Here is a 20513-nt window from a genome sequence, read left to right as displayed (position 1 = left end):
TGTGGGGATGAGCACTGGGTGTTATGTGGAAACTAATTTGACAATAAACTATTTGTAAAAAAAAAAAAAAGTTTTACTAGGTCATATTGGGAAAACCAACATTTTAAACACTGACTTTTTTTCAATGTTTGATATTATAGGAAAAATGTTTTCCTACCTCAGGTGGCTCTGGGGCACCCCATTCATTATTCTGTGTGTTGTCTTTATTATGGTGTGTTATTAATAAAACTATTATAGCATTAAAAAAAATTATCTGCATCAGTTAGGCCGGCAGATAAAATAACCAAATCACTAATTTTTATTATGTAACTGTAATCTCTGTCCTAAGATTTTCAAAATAAATTGGAGCCTTTAAAATAAATATGCAACTTCTACAAATAAAACTTTAATTCTTTCTGAGTGGTGAAGAATACTCATTAAATTTAAAAAGTAAACTATTCACTCCAAAAAGCACTCATTAATATTAGTAACAATATTCCTGAATAACAATTTTTTAAATCTAATTGGCCTTAACAAGCATATATTACTTTCCGTGTGTCTGAAATAATATCCAGAATCCTCTCATATAAGTTTCAACTTGACTACTCCCTGATATCATCTACTGAGCTTACCACTGCAGGCCTGAGTACATTTATTATTTTCATATGAAGTAATTTTAAACTAATAAATACCTCTCTAACCATGCTGGTAAGAAAGTAGTATGACCTCCTGTGGAAAATTCAGTACTGGGAGACATGATGTTGGAAATGAATTCTTGGCTTTGCCATGGACACATTATATGTCCCTAAATAGGTCACGATTTTCATAATCCATGTACTGCACTATGCACAGTTCTTCTAAAGTGAACTACTACTGCAAACAACAGACAATGAAACAGTTACTGATTATTAGACTATATTTTGAAGTTGGAGTAAAAAGACAGATGTAGCGTATGGCCACATAAGACCTCAGTTTCCTTATCAATAATATGAGGAGACAGAACCATAGAAGACCTACATTTTAGGGTGGCCTACTCATGAAGCAGACTGAGATAGAGACTAGTGAGCAGGAAGTTCACAGAGGATGCTCCCGAGATGATCACCTATGAGGACAGGATAGAAAGAGAAGTGGGGCTCTGCAGTCACAACCAAGGACTTGGCTGACCCTGGCAGGGGAGGGAGGGTGGGGTGAGCCACTCTGGACCAGAGATAGCATGGCAGAGTTGTTCTAAATTGGAATAAAAACTTTATTAACCTCTCATTAGTCAGTCATTGGATGCAGGTTGCCCTGCACAATATGGTAAGTTACCGCTGTATAGCTGAGGTAAGGGCAATCACCAGAGAGAGACTTAGCTTTGAGCCTTCAGTCACCAACGCTTGGCAGCTAGGGGGATGAGTGGTCAGTCCTGACATGCGGGATATGCCAGTGAACCAGGGGCCACTACTACTACCAGGATCCCTTCCAGTTCTAAATTTTTTGATGATCCTCTGGCCTTCAGAAACAACCTAAAATCATCATCAAAATATCTGTGACAAAATAATACATACTGTAAGATTTCATTTAGATCAAGTTCACTAATCTATGTTGACATAAGTTAAAATAGCTATTACCTTTGAGAAATATTAACATGAGAGAATCTTCAGGGGTGCTGGTCACAGTATATATCTTGACCTGGAATATACCTATGTAAAATATATATATATACACACACACACCCCTATGTGTGGGTTTCCCAAAGATTTACAAAAAAAGAGATTTACATAAAATGCTGTTAATGTTCTGTAAGATAAACACCTGACATTACAATGTGTTAACTGAATATAATTTTTAAAAAGTTTACAGTTTTATATTATGCTGATAGTTTGACAGTTCCTTTACTCCTCTGGTAATTTTGGTAAACAAATTATTTATATCCAAGGCATTCAAATGCATCAAAAATGAAACAAAAGACAAAATGATAAACTTGGATATCAAGTGGGCCTAACTAATCAAATAAAGAAACAAAATAGAGAGCACCACTGGACAGACTTGCAAAACTGCCATTTAAAATCAGAACTACAGTAAAGATTTGAATACATCATATGGCTTATTACCATGTTAGTTTAAAAGACTAGGTACAGTGCTGCCACCTAGTAGACAAAGCTGATAATAACCAATTTCAGTTCTGAAAGGTTATATGTATCTAATAGAAAATATAGAAATGCCTTTTTTTTCCTGTTTATTCATTTGTGGGTTTTTCCCCCTTAGATTCCACCTCTGAGTGAAAGAAGATAATGGCTTTAATTACGGAATGATTAAGTCATGGGGAATAAAAGGCACAGCATAAGGAATATAGTCAACAATTCTGTAAAAGCGATATATCGACATATTAGCTATAGTTGTAGTGAACAATATAATGTATAAACTTATCAAATCACTATGCTGCATACCCAAAACTAATGTAACACTGTGTACCAGCTACACTCAAAAAAATTAAATAATTTTTAAAAACCCAGAAAAGCTGAATTACGTATTATTTAACAATACTCCAGCAAAATATACCTTAAAGACTAACATGTTTGGACAACAGCTAAAAAATCAAACAATTATGTTCTCAAATAAATTGTATGATTTCTAAAATAGCTACCAAGAGCTCAAACAATAGTATGTGCTAATACTGGGAGTTTGAGAGGTTCCCTGATACAAATCTGACCCCATTTTAGAGACAAACACTTTCTACAAGATCCCAGTGCTATCGGTTCCCGGATACAGTTTCTAGGGAGGAAAAAGGGCAATGCCCAGTTAGTTGAACCCTCTAGGTGCTCTTCCCTGAAATGTATCTGGAGACTCAGTGAACTCTAAATATAAAGTGTTGAGATAGACAGGGGAAGCACAGGGGATGCTAGATTTTGGATAGACGGTTTAAGCAGAATGCACATAAGGATGGACAAGGCCTTTTCTCCTTTACCAATTTCTGAACATCTGGAATCTAACACACAAGGGCCCCTAGTCGTCCCACAAGTACTAGAATAGTAAACTCTCCCACTTTAAACTCCACATCCTCCTCTACCCACAATTTTTCTTTGTTAGTTAGGCATCACCTTACAGAGCCCCAAAGTCAAAGAGAAGGATACTGGGCTAGAACTCATCACAAAAAAAATGGAGAAAATCTACACTATGCCAGCGCTTTAAGGCAGAAGGAAAAAGGGAAGACTACAATAAGCATGGAGATTATATGACTGATGGGGAGATGAGGCTGGCTACCTAACAGGTGTCCAAAGAATGGATGACAAGAGAGCTATATTATCTCATATACATGACACTTTTCTGGGACAATGAGTACAAAGTCCTATCATTTAATTGTACCTGAGCCTTCTCACCCAAATGGAGTCTACAAGCCAAAGCACAAAGGCAGGGATATGCAGCCAGCGAGCACACATGGTAAACATACCATCACACTGTAAAAGAGAGCCCAACATACAGAGTAACAGTAGAGCACAAAGAACCTACTACAGAGTAGGGTGACCAAATATAAGCGAGACACATGGAAATGGACAAAGTTTTAGCTAGGATTTGTCTCACACTAGTTATGAAATCTATTGCAGAGGCAGTGAAGTATAATTGGCACTATGCAAACAAGTTGGTCAGGCACTGAAATGAGGGGTTACTGACACTGAAGGCACCTAACCAGGATCAGGAGGGCAAAGTTCTGGGGTCCAGTCTTCTTCTGATTAGCGAGGGTTTAGAACAAGTCAATTCACATCTCTAGAATCAATCTATCTGCATTGACTAGTGGTATTTCCAGAGTGGGATCCACAGTACAACAACAACAACAAAACAGTGACATGCTTATCAATAAAAGGGTTTCATAGTCAAGTACAGGTAGGGAAATGTAACTACTATAAGCCATCACTCTTAGAGATTCACAATGAACCATATATAGTAAAGTCTCTGAGAAGAGCTTCTAGTTAAAACAGCGGTTTAATTTTATTTAATACATTTTTTTCAAAGTCAATGGGTCATTAGAGTACTTTTTCTTTGTATAAACATTAACACTGTAGCAGCGCCTGGTGGCTCAGTTCATTAAGCGTCCAACTCTGGATTTTGGCTCAGGGATTCTCTCTCTGCTCCTCCTCTATTCTCTCATATGCTCTCTCTTAAAATAAATAAACTTAAAAAAAATATTAACGTTGCAAAACACACTTTGCCTTTCTTCAAAAGATCAGACAGAATTACCATATTATACAGCAATTCCACTTCTGGGTTTTTACACAAAAGAAGTGAAAGCTGGGACTTCAACAGACATTTGCACACCCACATTCACAGCAGCATTATTCTCAACAGCCAAAAGGTGGAAACAACCCAAATGTCCATCAACAAATAAAGGGATAAACAAAAACATGATTTACATATACAGTGAAGGATCATTCAGCCTTAAGAAGAAATAAAATTCTGATACATGTTATACCATGTATTAACTTTGAAGACGTTTTGCTAAATGAAATAAGCCAGACACAAAAGGGCAAATATTATATGACTCCATTAGTCAAATTCACAGAGACAGAAAGTAGAATAGTGATTACAAGGGATTGGAGGTGGAGTCCCCATTGGGACTGACCATTAATGGATTTCAGTTTGGAGTGATGAAGAAATTCTGGAAATGGATGGCAATGATAGCTATACACTCTTTAAACCATTGAACTGTACACTTAAAATGGTTTAAATGGTGAATTTTATGTTATGTATATTCTACTACAATAAAAAAAAATTCTATACTCTGCCAAATACTGGGTTAATTTCCTCTTAATGCTACCATTCTCTGAGTGTGAAATCACTAAAAAAGTCAATATAAATTATCTTACCTCAGCAACACAACAAATGGACCCCAAGGCTTCCCCACGAAAACCGTAAGTTGTCAAATTTTCAAGATCTTCATGACTATTTATCTTTGAGGTGTAGTATTTTATTGCCATTACAGGTGCATCAGTGGCCTTGATACCCTCACCATTGTCTCGCACCTCAATTTTATCAAATCCATAGTTCTCCTATAAAAAGTTAAAGAATACTTTTAGTATATACAGTAACCTGTTGTCACAGAAACAGAAACACACAAGAAAAACAGTTGTGTCATTTATTTACCTTTCATGGATTCTTAATATTAAGAAAGTGACAGTTCAAATTCTTAACTCTATCAATTCCTGCCTATGGTACAATGGGCAAGTCCCTTGTTTTCCCTTGACTCAGATTCAACTGTAAAATAAAGAAGTCAGTCTAATCTTTAAGGTTTCCTTGAACTGTTTCAGCACCATGGATATTTGTGTTTAAATTTACATTTAAACTTAACTAAGAAAATTCTACTAAATTATATATGCTTTTGCATATATAATCTCTCAAAAACACAAAAGTGAATACTATCTCCTTCAAAAACAGCACCTGATTCTACCCACCAAGAGTCTAGCAATTATCCTTATTCAACTTTTTAATACTTATCAATACTTTCTCCCTTTAACTATTTACGGTTTTCGTAAGAATTTTAAATATTTACTGCATTATAAATTCCTAAACTTCTTTTAGCAAATAGTCACTGAACAGACAAAATGCAGAGAAAATACATTAATTTGGCAATCTCTGTGAGTTCTTTACTTGAAAAACTAGGGGGAAAGAAACAACTCAATTCATAGCTTAGTATTTGTAGCTTAATACTAAAAGTATACATACATAACAAAAACAAAATCTAGGGACACCTGAGTGGCTCAGCTGGTTAAGTGCATGACTCTTGATATCAGCTCAGGTCATGATCTCAGTTTCCAAGTTCGAGCCCCACATTGGGGCTTGGGATTCTGTCTTTCTCCCTCTCTCTGCCTGCTCTCTCTCTTGCAAAATAAAATAAACATTTAAAAAAAGGTTCAAAAACAAAATCTGAAACCCTATAGAGATCATCCTACAATTACAATCACTCTAGTATTTTAAAATAATACAGCTTTTTAGTAAGCTGAATTTAAGTAATACTGTGTAAGTGCTTTTTAGGTAAATTAGATATGCAAGGTGTTAGAGGGAGACCCTTAAGATTTAGTTCCTCATCTCTCTCGATCCACAATTAACATCCCGGAAACAGTTTGGCTGCTTCATTTAATAGAAAAATCATTAACTACAGAAACATCAATCTTGCAGTACAAATACAACTCTAGGCATGTGAGTAAAATAATATAAAGATCTGATTAAATTTTTAAAATAAGATCAACTTTAACTAATTATGAAAACATTCCTAGTCAGGATAGTTATTATTGAATGAAATCGTAATAAAACAGGTCTTATCATGTACAGCAAAATAGTCATTTATTTTAAAACCCTACAAAGCAGAAACGGGTAAATATCAAGATACTAAAATATATAGCCAGATAAAAATGTGTACTTTACTTTTATCAGAGGACTTCTGTTGGCTTCCTAACACTATTTTTAAAACCATGCTTTTCTTCCAGAGAATTTTAAGAATAAGAAATATGTCTGCCTGCCTAAGATTCAGGAGTGAAATATGTCAAATATAATCATCTAATCCCATTTATTATCAATTGTATTCTAATCAGAATCAGTCACTATAGCATATGAAATGCCTAAAAATATATAAATAGCCTGTATTCGGATTTAATAAATTTTTCCATGTTTATAAAGCTTATAATACATTAACATTTGAACATAGGGATTAGGAGTGCTGACTCCCACATTGTCAAAACTCCGTGTATAGTTTCTAATAGACTATTATTTTTTAAAAATGTTAATTCTAGTGTAGTTAACAGCATTATATTAGCTGCAAGTGTACAATACAGCAATTCAGTAGTTCCATATATTACTTGGTACTCATCAAGATAAGTGTACTCTTAATCCTTCACCTATTTCATCTTAGGGTAGTTCTATTTTTAACCTTTTGATGAACCTCAATACTGTTTTCCACAGTGGTTGCATCAGTTTGCATTCCCACTAACAGTGCAAGGGGGTTCCTTTTTCTCCACATCCTCCTCAACATTTGCTGTTTCTTGTGTTGTTGATTTTAGCCATTCTGACAGGTGTGAAGTGATTTCTCACTGCAGTTTTGGTTTGCATTTCTCTGATGGTGATACTGATCATTTCATGTTTGTTGGTCATCTGTATGTCTTCTTTGGGAAAAATGTCTTTTCATGTCTTCTGCCTATTTTTTAATTGGATTATTTGGGTTTTTTGGTGTTGAGTTGCTGCAGTTCTCTATATATTTTCAATATGCCATTTGCAAATATCTTCGCACATTTGCTGGGATGCCTTTTAGTTTTATTTTCTTTGCTGTGCAGAAGCTTTTTATTGTGAATATTGTACCAATAGCTTACTTTTACTTTTACTTTTGTCTCAAGAAACATATCTAGAAAAAATGTTGTTACAGCAAAAGTCACACAAATTACTGCCTGTATTCTTACAAGAGTTTATGGTATCAGGTCTCACATTGAGGTCTTTAATCCATTTTGAATTTGTGTGTATGACTTAAGAAAATGGTGCGGTTTCCTTCTTTCATATGTAGTTGTCCAGTTTCCTGAGCACTATCTGATGAAAAGACTATCTCTTCTCCATTGCATTTTCTTGCTTCCTTTGTGGAAGATTAATTGACCATAAAATTACGGGTTTACTTCTGGGTTTTCTGTTTTATTGACGTATATGTCTATTTTTGTCGGTACCATACTGTTTTGATTACCATAGCTTTGTAATATAACTTGAAGTCTGTGATTGTGATCCTTCCAGTTTTGTACTTCTTTTTCAAGACGGCTTTGGCTATTTGGGGTCATTGTGGTTCTATACAAATTTTAAGACTGTTTATTCCGGTTCTGTGAAAAATGCTTTTGGTATTTTGATAGAGATTGCATTAAATTTGTAGATTGCTTTGGATAGCATAAACATTTTAACAACATTTGTTCTCCTAACCCATAAACATGGAATGTTTTTCCATTCTTTATGTTTTCAGTATCTTTCATCTTTGTTTCATAACTCTTTCACTTCCATGGTTAAGTTTATTCCCAGGTACCTTATTATTTTAGGTGCAGTTGTAAATGGGATTTTTGGGAAATTTCTTTCTGCTGCCTCATTATTAGTATATAGAAATGAAACATTTCTGTTCATTGACTTTGTATTGTGTGACTTTATTGAATACATTTATTAGTTCTAGTAGTTTTTGGTGGAGTCTTTAGGGTTTTTAAAATACAGTATCATGTCATCTGCAAATTGTGAAAGTTTTACTTCCTCCTTACCAATTTGGATGCTTTTATTATTTTCTGTTGTCGGGCTACCTACTGTCTGGTACCTAGGACTTCCAGCAACATGTTGAATAAAGGTGGTGAGAGTACACATCCTTGTCTTGTTCCTGACCTTAGGGGCAAAGCTCTCAGTTTTTCCTCCATGGAGTATCATGTCAGTTGTATTATGCTGAGGTATGTTCTGTCTACACCTACTTTGTCAATGGTTCCATTGTTATTGAAGATTTTTGTCAAGAATGGATGTTGTACTCTGTGAAATACTTTTCCTGCATCTATTGAAATAATACGGTTTTTATCCTTTCTCTTATTGATCTGTCACATTGACTGATTTGCAAATATTGAAACACCCTTGCAACTCAAGAATACATTCCACTTGATCATGGTGAATAATTTTTTTTTAATGTTTATTTTTGACAGTGCAGGGGGAGGGGCAGGGAGAAGGAGGGGTGGAGGATCCAAAGTGGGCTCTATGCTGACAGCAGATGGCCCAATATGAGGCTTGAACTCACAAACCACAAGATCATGACCTAAGCTGAAGTTAGATGCTTAACCAACCGATCTACCCAGGCATCCCTGTGATGAATGCTTTTTTAAATGTACTGTTGGATTCACTTTGTTAATATTTTGTTGAGGATTTTGACTCTATATTCATCAGAGATTTTGGCTTGTAGTTCTCTTTAATTGTGGTGGTGGTGTCTTTATCTGGCTTTGGTGACAGGCTAACGCTGACCTTACTGAATGATTTTGGAAGCTTCCCTTCCTCTATTTTGCGGAATAGTTTGAGAATAGGTATTAACTCCTAAAATGTTTAGAAGAATTCCTCTGTGAAGCCAGTTCATTTGCAATTTTTGTTTGTTGGGAGTTTTTTGATTACTGATTTGATTTCATTGCTGGTGATCAGTCTGTTCAAATTTTTTATATCTTCCTTTTTCAGTTTTTGGTCGTTTGTGAGTTTCTAGGGATTTCTCTCTTTCTTCTAGGTTGTCCCATTTGTTGGCATATACTCTTGCCTTAATATTCTGTTTGTATTTCTGTGGTATTGGTTATTTCTCCACTTTCATTTGTAATTTTATTTCAAGTCCTTTTTCTTTTTTGAGGAGTCTGACTAGAGGTTTACCAACCTTTCTAATCTTTTCTTAAAAACCAACTCCTGGATTGATTGACCATTTTATTTCTTTTTTAGTTTGTGTCATTTATTTCTCCTCTAATCTTTATATTTCCTTTCTTCTACTCATTTTGGGTTTTGTTTCTTCTTCTACCTCCTTTAGGTATAAGGTTAGATTGTTTTTTTCTTGCTTGAGGTAAGTCTGTATTGCTATAAACTTCTGTCTTAGATCCCCTCTTGCTGCATCCCAAAGATTTTAGACTGTTGCACTTTTATTTTCATTTGTCTCCATGTTTGTTTGTTCAATTCCTCTGCTTTTTTTGGCTGACCTATTCATTGTCTGGTAGCCTGTTATTTAACCTCTATGTATTTGTGTTCTTTCCAGATTTTTTGTGGTTGATATTTGGTTTCATTGCATTATGATTGGAAAAGATGCATGGTATGACTTCATTCTTTCTGAATGTTGACACTTGTTTTGTGTCCTAATATGTGATCCATTCTGGAGAATGTGCCAGGGGCACTTGAAAAAAAGGTGTATTCTGCTGCTTTAGGATGGAATGTAAAAAGGAAGTCTATTCTGCTGTTTTAGAACAGAATGTTCTGAATATATCTGTTAAATCTATCTGGTCCAGTGTGTCACTCAAAGCTACTGTTTCCATTGATTTTCCTGGATTATCTGTCAACTAATGTAAGTGAGGTGTTAAAGTCCTCTACATTATTTTATTACTATTAGTCCCTTTGTTTGTTTTTAACTATTTTACACATTTAAGTGCTATGTTGGGTGCATAAATATTTACAGTTGTTACATCTTCTTGCTGAATTGTCCCCTTTACGATTAGAGTGTCCCTGTCTCTTGTTACTGTCTTTGTTTTAAAGTCTATTTTGTTCAATATAAATATTGCTAACTCAGCGTTGACATCCATTTACATGAAATATGTTTCTGCATCCCCAACTTTCAATCTACAGATGTTTTTAGGTCTGAAATGAGTCTCCTGTTGGCAGCAAATACACTGGTCTGGGTTTTTAATCAATTCCATCAGCCTAATTGTTTGATTTGAACATTTAGTCCATTTACATTCAAAGTAATATTGATACGTATTTACTGCCATTTTGTTACTTGTTTTGTAGTTCTTCTCTAATCCTTTCTTCTCCTGTTCTCTTTCAAGGTTTGCTGGCTTTCTTTAAAATTATATACTTGTATTCTTTTCTCTTTATTTTTTGCATATTTATTACTGGTTTTATATCTGTGGTTACCATTTAGTCTGTATATAACATCTTTTGCATACAGCAGTCTATATTAAGTTGACTGATAGTCGCTTAAGTCTGAACCCTTTCTTTTCTCTCCACAATGTGTTAGGTATACGATGTCATATTTTACATCCTTTTGTGAATCTGCTGATTGATTTTTAAGTTTTTTAATGTTTATTTCTGAGAGACAGACAGAGACAGAATGTGAGCAGGGGAGGGGTCGAGAGACAGGGAGACAGAGAATCTGAAGCAGGCTCCAGGCTATGAGATGTCAGCATAAAGCCCCAAATGAGAGGGCTCGAACTCACAAGCTATGAGATCATGACCTGAGCTGAAGTCGGCCACCTAACCAGCGGAGTCATCCAGGTACCCCACTCTTGACGGGTTTTTAAAGATATACTTATTTTTACCGCATTAGTGCTTCCCAGCTTTTTTTTTTTTTTTTACTGCTACTTATGCTCTTCCCTTTCCACTCAAAGACTCCCCTTTAACATTTCTTATAGGGCTGGTTTAGTGGTTACGAATTCCTCTAACTTTTGTTTGTTTGGGAAAACTCTTTCATTCTATTCTGAATATTGCCTTGATGGATAAAGTACTCTTGGCTGCAGGTTTTTTCCTTCCAGCACTTTGACTGTATCATGCCACTCCCTTCTGGCCTGCCAAGTTTCTGCTGAAAAACCTGCTGATAACCTTATGGGATTTCCTTTGTATGTAACTATCTTTTCTTCTCTTACTGCTTTTAAATTCTCTTTTTATCACTACTTTTTGCCATTTTAATTACTATATGTCTTTATGTATGCCTCCTTGGGTTGATTCTTTTGGGAGATCTCTGAGCCTTCTGCACCTGGACCTCTATTTCCTTCCCCAGATTAGGGACATTTTCAGTTATTATTTCTTCAAATATGTTTTCTTCCCCCTTTTCTCTTCTTCTTTTGGGATACCTATAGTACAAATTTTATGCTTGATGGAGTCACTGAGCTAAGTCTATTCTCATTCTGAATATTTTTTTCTCTCACCGTTCAGCTTGATTACTTTCCAAGACTCTATGCTCCAGATGCTAACTTGTTCCTCTGCATCCTCTAGCCTACTATTATTCCATCTATTGTTTCTTAAATTTCATTTACTGTGTTCTTCATCTCTGGTTCTTTTTTTATCTCTTTGTTAAGGATCTCACTGATGTCCTCCACTCTTTTCTCAAGTCTAGTGTCTTTATGATCATTACTTTAAATTCTCTATCAGGTATATTACTTGTATCTGTTTCACCTAAGTTTCTTGCTGTGGTTTGGCCCTGCAATGGCCTATTGAAGAAAAGGTCCTGTAGTGTTCTAGAGTGCAGTGTCCCCTATTCATCAGAACCTGTCACTTCAGGGGTGTCTCCTATGTGTTTCATAGGCCCTGCTATTGTATCCTGGCCACTTTTTCCTTTGCTGCAGGGCCCTGAAGACTCTCTTTGCCTGTTGTGGGTAGTATTTGGACCTACCAGTATTTGGCGTGGGTTGTAACAAGACGAGTGCTGGTCTATTTGCAAAATGAGACCTGCCACCACTGCTGGACTGGGGGCCCACAAAGCGCATAGGTTGGGAGATACAGTGTTGGGAAGGTCTGTGCTGGTCTTCTGGGAAAGGGGACTCAAAATGTCACAAATGAGGCATAAGTGTGAAGTGTGGATCTCTTAAAGTGCAGTGTTCGGACAGGGGCCATGGTGTAAGCAAATTAGGTAGTGTCAGTGCCATGTTGGTTCTCACAGGTGGCTATGTGTTTATACTGGGGGGTATGGGAGAGAAATGGTGTTTGTCCATTCCTTTGTTCCTGGAGGAGTCCCTCAGTGATCCCTGCTGTCTGGGACACACTCTGGAATAAGTAAACTACTCTCCCTCCCATTTTCAAACTGTTGTTTCTATGCTATAACTCCAAGGACTGTTGGTTGTGCTCTCTTTAAGGGCAGGGACTCCATTTCTTATTGTTATCCAGGCTCTCCCAGAATGTGGCTTTTTAAATTTCCAAGCTTTAAAGTGCCGGAGGGCTAGCTTTGTCAGTAGAGCATGAGACTCTTAAAATTCCAGGCTTTAAATCCTGCTGACTTTAAGAATTCACGGAATTCAGCCCCTATGGCTTTCAAAGCCACGTATTATGGGGATTCATCTTCTTCATGCAGGCTGCCTAGTGCAATATAATCTATTTCTCTTCTTTCTCCATGCCTTCAGCTTTCTCTCCTCCATGGAGCACTCCCCACTGCATCTCTGCCCTTCCTACCCTCTTCAATATAGCCTCTTCTCTACCTTTAGTTGTGGAGTTTCTAGTGCCAGGCTCTGAGTCTATTCCAGGCTATTTACACCAATGTGAGTGTCATCTAGTTGTATCTGTGTGATTAGGTGAGCTTAGGGTCCTCTTACTCTGCCATGTTCCTAGCCTCCTCTTAATAGTCTGATATTGACTAGCAATCTCACCAATGACACAAAAAGTCAACACATATTTTGTATGTTATATATATAGTATACTATATTCTTACAATAAAGTAAATTTAGAAAATGACATTACGAAAATCATAAGGAAAAGAAAATACATTTATGGTACTGTATTATATCTATCAGATAAAAAATCCACATCAAAGTGGACTCATGCAGTTTAAGCCTGTGTTGTTCAAGGGCCAACTGTATATTGTTTGAAACAAATACAGGTTTGAAATGGTTTAGAACAGTAGTTCTTAACATCAACTAGAAACTTGTTACAAACGCAATTCTAGGGCCTAGTAATTAAAGTATTCTGATGCACCAACCACTAGCATAGAGCAAAGATCTTGAATTGGTTTTAGAAACAGAAAGACCTAAACTGCAATTTGATTCACTTCTTACTAATTATAGGACTCTGCAAAAGTTCTCAGAACCTTAATTATTTATAAAACAGGTATAGTAGTAGATAATTCACAAAGTTTTTATAAGGAGCAATTACAACTACATATATATGTATTTTATATATTAGCTATAAACATAAATATATATGTGAAATCTATATATATACATAACATAAACACGTATAAATATGTAAGCTATAACACCTACAAACACCCTATAAACACGTGTGTGTGTATATATATGTGATAAAGGTAGGTCTCTTTCCTACAAAGACTTTTATCAGTCTTATTTCTTATGCTGTCATACTAACTGTAAATATCTGATAATTAGAAGAGTATAAAAAAGTGTATTCCTACATTCACTCAAACAATTTATTCACCATTTATGTACCAGGCACTGGCCAGGTATGAAGGACACAAAAATGAAAAAATATACACCTTACCTCTATGAGCTAATAGTTTATAATAAGGGAGGTAGAGATGCAAACTAATTGTAATAGATCATAGGAAGTATTATAAGTCACATTAACTCAAATGATTTAATATATAGCAGTTAAAAATTTTTAATGTGAAAACTATGACACAAGGGAAATAATTCTGAAATTAGGTTTGTGGAAAAGATAAAATGCAAATGAGCATAAAACAAATAAATATGAATAACCAAGAATAATCAGTAGGAAATACGGACAAATTAGATTCATGTTTTTGGTGATGGAGTCCTAAAGAATAACTTTTCTTTTAAATTTTCCTTTAGTATTACTGTGATCTTGACTTAAATTAAAATTTGTCTTTAAGAATTTACTCTTAACAAGATAAAACATGCACTGTCCTATGAATAATTAACTAATACATAGAAAGAGAAAGGTAATGGCTCTAAGGAGAACTTATCTGCCCAGACCTTTTTTGCTTTAAAGATATTTGGCTTTTCAGGGACACTCACCAGTTTAACATCTATGCTTGTAGCACCTGCATCCAAGGAGTTTTCAATGAGCTCTTTTACAACACTGACCACTGAAGTGATTATCTGAGAACTTGAAAGAAGGCGCACTGTTGCTGCAGGCAACTGTTTCATTCTAGCTTTTTGTAGAGTAGCTAAAGATAAAATATAAGTTGTAAAAATAAAAATTATTAAACATTCCTAACAGATCTCATAGTAACAACAAATTAATAGCAGCTCACATTTACTGAGCTTCCCAGTATGCCAGGCTCTATTTTAAACACACACAGTATTAAATCATTTATTTCTTACAATATTCTTTAAAATAGATGGAATTCTCACCTCCATCTTATAAGACTGAGGCACAGAGAAGTTAGTTGGTACATCACACTATGGTAATAATTAAACAACAATAAGAAAAATTGTGCTATAATTCGTGTAATATATGATCTACCAGGCTAGGAATGACCAGGTGGATCCTTGGGATGTGGATGTCAGTCAGTCACGAGCCTTAATGACAGTCTCAAACATCATTAGTCATCTATACATTTTGATGAGTTACAATGTCTTTTTCAGTCATTGAACTCTACTGCAATTCGGGTATCTAGGTCCTAGCATTACTATTAACCTAAACTACTCAGATCTCAGACATAAGATAGCTATCTTCTATACTACTATGCCTAAAACATCATTTGAATCATGGGGCTTCCCAAGATAAAGCTCAAATCTCTATGCTGGCCTTCAAGGTCCTTTATATGTAGTCCCAACTGTATATCCAAAATCTCTTTGCCACTAATTGTTTTAGCTAAAAAAGCCTTTGTCTAGGGGCACCTGCATGGCTCAGTCAGTTGAGTGTCTGACTTGATTTCGGCTCAGGTCACGATACCAGAGTTGTGAGACTGACCCCCTTATCAAGCTTGGCACAGAGCATGGAACCTGCTTGAGACTCTCTCTCCCCCACTGTGCCCCTGTCGCCTGCTCACTCTCTAAAAAAAATTTAAAATTTTATAAACCCTTTGTCTAATAAAACCTTTTCAAACAAATAAAAAAAAAAAAAACTCATATGGAAATCCCATATGTAAAACATGCAGGGAGTAAGGTTTGCCTTAATGCTTAATTTTGGAAGAGATTTCAGGAAAAGAAAAAACACTAGCCTGACAGAGTGCAATTTTCCTATAGATTCAAGACCAAAAAATGGGAAGAGGGGAACCCTAGGTACTTCTTTAATTTACCATGACTCACATGCTCACATGATTTGACCCTACGGAATCTAAATCCAAACAAAACAGCAATGTCAACAAATAAAATAAAAAGATAACCATTTAGGATTCTTTCTCAGCCAAATTAAGATGTAAACAGCAAAGTCATGTAAAGAATAGGTAAACAAGAAATGGAGAGTAGCCACTATAACAGTTACATAGGAATTTAAGAGATGCATTTCTGGGAAGAGGCCAACATATTGAGTTCTAAGCAATATAACTATATTATGCTTTTGTACAAGGCAAATCTGATTAGTACACTAGAAAAACATACTAGATTGGAGTCTAAAAAAAAACAGGTTTGGAAGTTCATCTTTATTACATGTAAACTGAAACAAATCACTTACATCCCTCTGTAAAATCAATGTAGTACCCGTGTAAATGGAGATAGTGTCCCACTGGTTTGTTGTGAGGCTCAAATAAACAAGCTATATGAAATTTTCTGTAAATGACAAGGCTATAGAAAATGTACAGTATTGTGATGTGGAATTATCATGGAATGGAACGCTGGGAATTTTTAATACTAATAATCAACTTCTAATTAAGCTGTATATTTGAGCTAGTTTTGGAGTACACAGTTTTAGGGAGAGCAGCTGTAAACCACCACCTCTCAATGGTTTTTTTGTTGCTCTCAAGGGCTGGGAGGGTATTCTAGTCAGGAAAAGTGTGGATGGTTACGCCACTCCATTCTCATACCATTCACACAAGTTAGTGCTATCACAAGCAAAAGCCACCCTCTACACTCTACCCAAGGTTCTGACTGGACATAGGTCTGAGGGTATAGAGCTGCACTATCCAACATGGTAGCCACTAGACAAATGTGCCTACTGAGCACCTGAAATGTGGCTACTCCAAATTGAGATGTTCTAATACAATCTAGGTTTCAAGTTCAATATGAAAAAATACATGATATAAACTTTTATTAAGTTCTTACATGGACTACAGGATAAAATGATATTCTGAATATTGGCTTACCTCATTATTAAAATTAACTCCTTCTTAAAATTTATTTTAATATGACTATGAGAACACCTAAAATTATACACGGCATACATTATAGTTCTATTGAACAGTGTCATATAGAATAGTGGTTAACAGAGCAGGCTCTGAAATCACACTACTTTCATTATATCCTAGCTCTTATGCTAATAAAATTAAAATCTCTAACTCAATCACCTAATCTATAAAAATGGAGATAATAATATCATGTGGTTTTGGTGAGAAGTAAATAAGATAATGAATACAACTTATTACAGTGTTTTAAGATTTACACATTTTAAAGATCCCAGGATACTCTGACTACGTTGAGTTTCACCAAACACCAGAATGAATACTATCCCTACCCTCACCTTCTAATCCTTACTTCCACAGGGGTTAACCCATGGCCTAGAATCAGGTCAGGCTTGGGTTCAAGAGGTCTTCTACTTTAGTTTGAGAATCCCAAGGATCTAAGAAAAACAAATCAAACTTTGGGGTATAAACTTAGCATCACTTCACCTTTTACTCTCTCTGGGCCATCTCTTTATTAATCTCAGCATCTTTGCCTCGTTCTCTACAATTTCTCTTACAAAATCTATTTCTTCCCCAAGTCCCTAATTTCATCCCAATCTTCCAGTTTACTGAGGTCAAGGCAGACTACAGTATGAACTCTTCTATTTTCACACACATTATACCTCCTCCACCCCACTGTGTCCTCTGGTTTCTTAAAATGTTTACACCTTTGCCCATTCTCTTCTCTAACTCCCAGGTCAATGTCTCCTCCTCCTACGAACTTTCACCTACTTTCTTTATCCAGTCCTCCCACCAGCATCTTGACTATCAAAGCAAAAGCAAAAAATTCTTCCCTCAACGCTATTACCCCAATGATTATCTTGTTTCTTTATGATACCAACATCTAAATCTATAACTACAACAGAGATCTCTCTTATCTTCCCACATTAAAATAGGCTTTTCTTTTTTTTTTTTTTTTTTTTAAGTTTATTTGAGGGGGTGAGAGAGAACATGAGCTAACAGGGAAGGGCCGGAGAGAAAGGGGGAGGGGGGGAGAGGGAGGGGGAGGGGGGGAGAGGGAGGGGGAGGGAGAGAGAGAGAGGATCCTAAACAGGCACCTCGCTGTCAGCGCAGTGCCTAATGTGGAGCTCAGACTCACAAACAGTGAGATCATGATAAAAATCATGATCTGAAGCAAAATAAAAAGTCTAATGCTTAGCTGACTGATACACCCAGATACCCCTAAAACAGGCTTTTCTAACGATCAGTGTCAAAGCTATCTCAAGATGAATAGTTGTGAAACAAAATTTATCATCCTGCCCTTTCCCATGCCCTCCATTTCACTTTGCTATTTCTCTTAGTAGCACACTGTTCATAGTGACTCAAGTCAAAAACCTCAATCCTCCTTTGCCAGCAATCCCATTATGTACAACTCTACTTCCTAGTGCAATCCTTCTATCATTCTAGACTCCATTCCAAAGCCATTTGTATCATGGTCCCTTCTGATCACTCAACCAGGAATGATCCTTTCCTCCCCCTATATTTTTAAAGAACTTGGCTTGCATCACTCATGGGATGTTTATCTAACCTGTCTTGACCTGTACAACTTCTGAATTCAGGTAATCATATCTTATGTATTTCTGGATGCAACACAGAACAATCATAGTACTTCACTCATGGCAAGCACTTGAAGAATACCAATCAAGGGCCACAAAGAATAATTTTATCAGCACGCCAATGTAAACATTAAGAAAAGTGTCCTCCTTCCTAATAAGTCACACTCTATTTTAACTGGCTTCCTTACCATCCTCTACCTCTCCTGTATCTCCTAATCAGACTTTTTTTCTGGACTAAAGGACTTTATTTCCAAGAACCTTCTAAATATCATCATTTAGAAACATGTCCCAAATTGATCTCAGATTGTTCTCTACTTTCCCATATTTGATAATAAAAATAGCTACCGTAAGCAACTTTATATAGAGGTGTGTGTGTGTGTGTGTGTATATACATATAATTCCCATTAGTCCTCACAAAACCCCTATTATTCCTCTATCACAAGTGAAATTTGAAAGTTTTAGAAGATCAAGATCAAGATCACAAGATTCATGATCACAAAACTAGTCCGTGATGAACAAACACCTGCATTTTGACTCCAAAGGCCATGCTCATCCAGTCTCACACAGCCAAATTAAAAATTCTGAAATTATCCTAAAAATTCTACTCATTTTCTATATTCTGCCACTCAGTCCTATCTATCCTACCACGTAAATATTTCTCATACTAGTCCTCTCTACACCTGTGACCTCTATTTAGTCCTTAAACATTTCTTTCCTGATTTACTGCAATAACCACCTAATTGATATCCTGCCTCAAATCTCAACCAATGATAGTGTTCTTTGTATATTTAAATTTCATCATGTTGCTACCCTACTTAAAACTTCATAAAGAGTTCCAATTGCTAACCAGGTAAAGTCCAAAATCCTTAACTGGATCTCTCTGTAATCTTATCCCACTATTCTCCAAATGCACAGTAAACTTGTCATACTGCACAACCTGTCTCTCTTAATGTGGTGGCCCTCACTCGTTCCTTAGCTCACAAGGTTCCCTTTCTATATGAGTGACTTCTAGTCATCCTTCCAGATTTAGTTCAAGTATCACCTCCTCAAGGAAGACTTACTTAACTACTCCAACATCAACCCTTTCCCACTTAACAGACTATGCATTTCTTTGTACTCCCACAGCAAATTTTCTTTATTTCTAACCCAAAACCCATCACAGGCTATTCTAACCATTGTTTTCCTGTCTCTTCCTCCTGGCTTAGAGTTTTCTGAGGACAGAGATTTTACATGAAGCTCATATCCCTAGCAAACCTGTTGTACATAGCCAGCATTTCACCATATATGTACCAAATGACACATTCTGAAAAGTGAGAGTTGCTATCAGGCTTACATCACAGCATAGAATGTGTGAGAATATCAGGAATCAGTCTTCCATATTTTCTGGGAAGGAAATCAAATACTCCTGAAAGTCCTGTCTGGGAAAGTCAGTTAAGGACAACAAGGTACCTAAAAAAGAAACAGAGAACTTACAGATTTTAGAGAAACACAGTGAAATAATTTACTTTAAAAACATGATAAATGTGGGGCACCTGGGGGCTCAATGAGTTTGTCCTCCAACTCTTGATTTCAGCTCAGGTCATCATTTCACTGGATTGAGATCTAGCCAGCCTGGGGCTTTACACTGAGCATGGAGCCTACTTGGCATTTTCCTCTCTCTGCTCCTCCCTCCCCCCAACTAGAGCTCTCTCAAAATAAACAAACATTTTAAAAATCAGAAAAAAAAAAGTAAAGTGGAAAAAGAACCATAATAAATATAACCCAATAGTTTCATAGAACCAATAGAAATGCAAGATACATAGCTATAACCAACCTTCTCTTACACCTACTTTGAAATATTATTGAAAGTTACTTCAGCAATACAAATCAAAAATTTTGTGAACTAACAAGGTAATGAAATTCAGTGTTAGAGATGATTTCAAATAATCTGACTTTTCCCTTCTGTTCTCAGATAAATGTTCGGAATTCACATTTCCTCAGCATGTAACACAGGTGCCTGTCTTCAACGTGTGGCTAAATCCAGAACGTAAAAACCACGGTTAAATGAGATTCTGCTTGCATGAGCTGTAGGACTCCACAACACACAACCTAAACCAAACTCACGAGTTACAGCTGTCCGGGGTTAAAATGTCTGCCTGGGAAACAACTTTAAATCCTGCACTCAGAAAGATCTGGGGAACGGGCTGCAACAAAGGCCCAAACACGGTTTAGTCAGGAACGGCCACAGCAGACATTAGCGAGCCAAGACCTGCTCAAAGACCGCCCTCCACGCGTGCGCG

At 36.2% G+C, this 20513-nt stretch overlaps 1 protein-coding gene across 3 annotated transcripts in view; it reads right to left on the bottom strand.

The window, feature by feature from the left end:
• PMS1 (PMS1 homolog 1, mismatch repair system component) overlaps nt 1-20513 on the bottom strand; it is a 100265-nt gene that overhangs the window by 79494 nt on the left and 258 nt on the right. The window contains exons 2-4 of one of the 3 annotated variants that reach the window (XM_039234693.1): nt 19568-19683; nt 14373-14524; nt 4821-5003 (exon numbers count right to left, since the gene is read on the bottom strand). In XM_039234693.1, coding sequence (XP_039090624.1) covers nt 4821-5003; nt 14373-14504 — 315 coding nt within the window. In that variant the 5' untranslated portion in view covers nt 14505-14524; nt 19568-19683. The remainder of the gene's footprint in view (nt 1-4820; nt 5004-14372; nt 14525-19567; nt 19684-20513) is intronic. The other 2 variants (XM_039234694.1, XM_039234695.1) reach the window with 2 other exon arrangements.

This window comes from Hyaena hyaena, unplaced genomic scaffold, assembly GCF_003009895.1.
Source record: "Hyaena hyaena isolate Hyena2069 unplaced genomic scaffold, ASM300989v1 scaffold_92, whole genome shotgun sequence".
NCBI classification, from domain to species: Eukaryota; Metazoa; Chordata; class Mammalia; order Carnivora; family Hyaenidae; genus Hyaena; species Hyaena hyaena.
The sequence above is the reverse complement of the archived record's forward strand: the minus strand, read 5'-3'. Positions and strand labels throughout refer to the sequence as shown.